Source organism: Fukomys damarensis, unplaced genomic scaffold (genome assembly GCF_012274545.1).
Source record: "Fukomys damarensis isolate Sample0158 unplaced genomic scaffold, DMR_v1.0_HiC HiC_scaffold_37, whole genome shotgun sequence".
Classification (NCBI taxonomy): Eukaryota; Metazoa; Chordata; class Mammalia; order Rodentia; family Bathyergidae; genus Fukomys; species Fukomys damarensis.
In genome coordinates this window covers 3,504,792-3,507,990 of record NW_022900949.1, presented here as the reverse complement: position 1 = coordinate 3,507,990, position 3,199 = coordinate 3,504,792, and the positions used below count along the sequence as shown (strand labels likewise).

The 3,199-nt window shown below is 50.5% G+C and overlaps 1 protein-coding gene across 1 annotated transcript in view; it reads right to left on the bottom strand.

The window, feature by feature from the left end:
* Rab11b (RAB11B, member RAS oncogene family) overlaps positions 1 to 402 on the bottom strand; it is a 7,537-nt gene extending 7,135 nt beyond the window's left edge. Inside the window, exon 1 of the mRNA XM_010605674.3 lies at positions 234 to 402. Coding sequence (XP_010603976.1) covers positions 234 to 273 — 40 coding nt within the window. The 5' untranslated portion in view covers positions 274 to 402. The remainder of the gene's footprint in view (positions 1 to 233) is intronic.
* Positions 403 to 3,199: the final 2,797 nt, after the last annotated feature.

Here is a 3,199-nt window from a genome sequence, read left to right as displayed (position 1 = left end):
CTCGTCGCTTCCAGAGTCTCGAGGCCTCTGTGGGCCTCCTGTTCCTCACAGACCCACGCTCTGGGCGAAATGACACCTCCTGTCCCGTCCTGGCCTTCCTGGCTGCCCGACCCGCCAGGCCTAAACCCCGGGCAGGCTGCAGCTTGGGCCCAGCGGCACAAAGCGCGACCTCGGCCTGCCTGTCTGTCGCCTTACCGCCGCCCCCACCCTCGACTGTACTCTACTGTCCGCACCTTTGAACAGGTAGTCGTACTCGTCGTCCCGGGTCCCCATTGTCCTGGCGCTTCCGGCGGGATCGGCGACTCCGCAGCCCCACCACAAACACCCTACGGGGGCGGAGCCGGCGCCGCGCAGACCGGCGGCCTGTTGACCAATCAGCAGCGGAAGAAGTAGCGACCGGCACCAAGCCTAGCCGATTAGAAGCAAGAAAAGAGCTCCAGGGGCGGGTCCCTCCTGGGATCCGCCCACTTCGTCCTCGGTCTCCTGGAGAAAGGCGGAAGGAATGCGGACCTTTCTGAAGTGACAGCCACCATAGCCTATGAGAAGCAGGGTTTGAAAGGCTGGGCGGAAGACTGGAAGAATAAAGCGGATTGACGGAATACGTAGCCAATAAGAGGCTTGATTCCGTCGTAGGACTAGAGGGTCTGTCGGACAAGGAGAAAGGGACTACGGCCAGGTGATGTTACGCTGCTTAACGTCCCGATGACGTCATGGGTCAGTGTTCCCGGGGCACTGGCCTCGCCCCCCAGCCTATAAATGACCATTTCCGGGGTCCTCTACTCCGCGTGGACGGGAGCGTCGTCTCTCTGTTGCAGTTTCCGTTAGTGCCCTACTGACTTACTGTCTTACTCCTGTTTTTTTTTTTTTTTTTTTTTTTTTTTTTTGGTACCGAGGATCGAACTCTGGTCCTTGTGAGGCGGGAGACGGAACCACTGAGCTAAATTCCCGGCCCACTCCTCTGTTCTTGCAGACAAGGGACGAGACCCTGAATAAACGCATACTGACTCAACAGTCCACATTTTAACAAATATTTAGGGGTGGGGGTGTGTAGCTCAGTGGCATAGTGATTGTCTAGTCTGTGAGGTCCTGGGTTCCATCCCCAGCACCACAGAGGAGCAGAGATAAGAGCACTTTCCAAAATTACCTTCTCCTATAGGCTTTATACCTTCTGACATTGAAGCATGTATTTATTTTATGTATTTAAAGTGTCCCAGCCGCGCGTAGTGGCGCATGCCTGTAATCCCAGCACTCGGGAGGCTGAGGCAGGAGGATCGCTGTGAGTTTGAGACCAGCCTGGGCTACATAGTGAGTTCCAGGGCAGTATCAGCTACATAGTGAGGCCCTATCCATTCCCTTCGATGGCTACCTTTGAGTATGTAAAATCTGCACTCTCGGCAAATTTTCAGTGTATGTTGCAAATATTACTAACTATGGTGCAGGGATTTAGCTCAGTGGCAGCACACCTGCCTTGAAAGCACAAGGTCCTGAGTTCGATCTCCCATACCAGGAAAAATATATATATTACTAACTACAAAACAGTATCTCTTTCTTGATCTGGTGATCAGTTTAATTACTTTCCCTTTTAACAGAATATCAGCCTGAGGAAGGCAGGGACTGTATATCTCGCTATGTAAACCAGCGTGGCCTTGAACTCACTATGTAGCCTGAGCTGGCCTTGAACTCCAGGCAAGCCTCCTGCCTCAGCCTCCCAAATGCTGGGATGACAGACATGAACCACCATCCCTAGCTTTCCTCATCATTTTTGTAGAAGGCCATCCTTAGAAAATCGACCCAGGGGCTGAGTGTAGCTTAATCATACTGTGATACCTGAGCCCCTGGATTAAACCCCAGGACTGCATATCCCACCCACCCCCAAAAAAAAGGAAAAGAAAAAAGAAAACCGACTCAAAGTCATCTTCACTGTGAAGTTGCTCCTGTCTCAAGTCACTGCCTGCCTCCCCCCAGCATGGCTCATTGTAACAACAGTACAGTCAAGAGGCACAAGACAACTGCTTTGCCAACAATGGACCTCACACAGTACAGGCCCCTAGGCCCATAAGAGTATAACGGAGCTGTAAGCACGGTGGGTGGCGGTGGCTGGTGCCTGAGAGAAGAGCTCTCAGCCTAGGACTTTGAGGCCAGCTTGGGAAACACAGCAACAGCCCAGGCAATGGAAAAGAAATATAATACCAAGAATGGTGGCCCACACCTGTCATCTCAGCACTCTGGAGGCAGGAGGATCACTGCAAGTTTGAACCCAGCCTGGGCTACATAGTGCATTCAGGAGGCTGGGGATTTAGCTCAATGATGCCCGCGCCAGCCTCACAAGCACAAGGTCCTGAGTTGGATTCCCGGTACCAAAACAAAACAAAACCCCCCAAAAAAAAAAAAAAAAAAAAACGTAGTAAGTTCAAGGCCAGCCTGGACTACATAGGAAGACCCTGTCTCAAAAGACCAAACACTAGGGCCATGGATGTAGCTCAGTAGTGCTGCTGTCTGCCTCGAAAACACAAGGTCCCAAATTCAATCCCTGGTGCCAAAAAACAGAAACAAACAAACAATAAAAAATAGAATAATGGAGCTGGAAAAGTCCTACTGCCTGATGACATCATAGCTGTCATAATGCCATTACATCATAAACGCATTCCAGATACATTTATGGTGATATTTTTAAGTTTTGCTTTTTTGAGACAGGGTCTCACTATGTAGTTGAGACTGCCCTGGAACTCACTGTGTAGCCCAGGCTGGTCTCGAACTCACAGTGATCCTCCTGCCTCAGCCTCCCCAGTGCTGGGATCACAAGTGTGTGCCCCCATGCCTGACTCACAAACTAGAATTCTGAAGCACAACCATTGTTATATTGTTGACTGATAATAATTTTTCAGACTTGGCAGAGATATGCTTACATTTAAAAAATCGAGGCCAGCCATTTCTGGGAGTGAGCTATTTCCTATGTGTCCCCCAGCTTAATTATTAACAGCCACCCCTTTACTCGGAGGTGTTTGTTTGGGCCATCAGGCCAGGGTCACCCTACCTCTGAGGGAGGGGCTGTGATGGGCAGCTCAGGAGGACAGAGGTCCTCCTGTTCACTAGAGTATCCCAGGCATAGGGCTTGGTATGTAGTAACAGCTGAATAAATATTAGTTGTGTTTACATTACCAAAAACAAAGGTTCGTTTAAAGGGAAACTGTAAACTGGG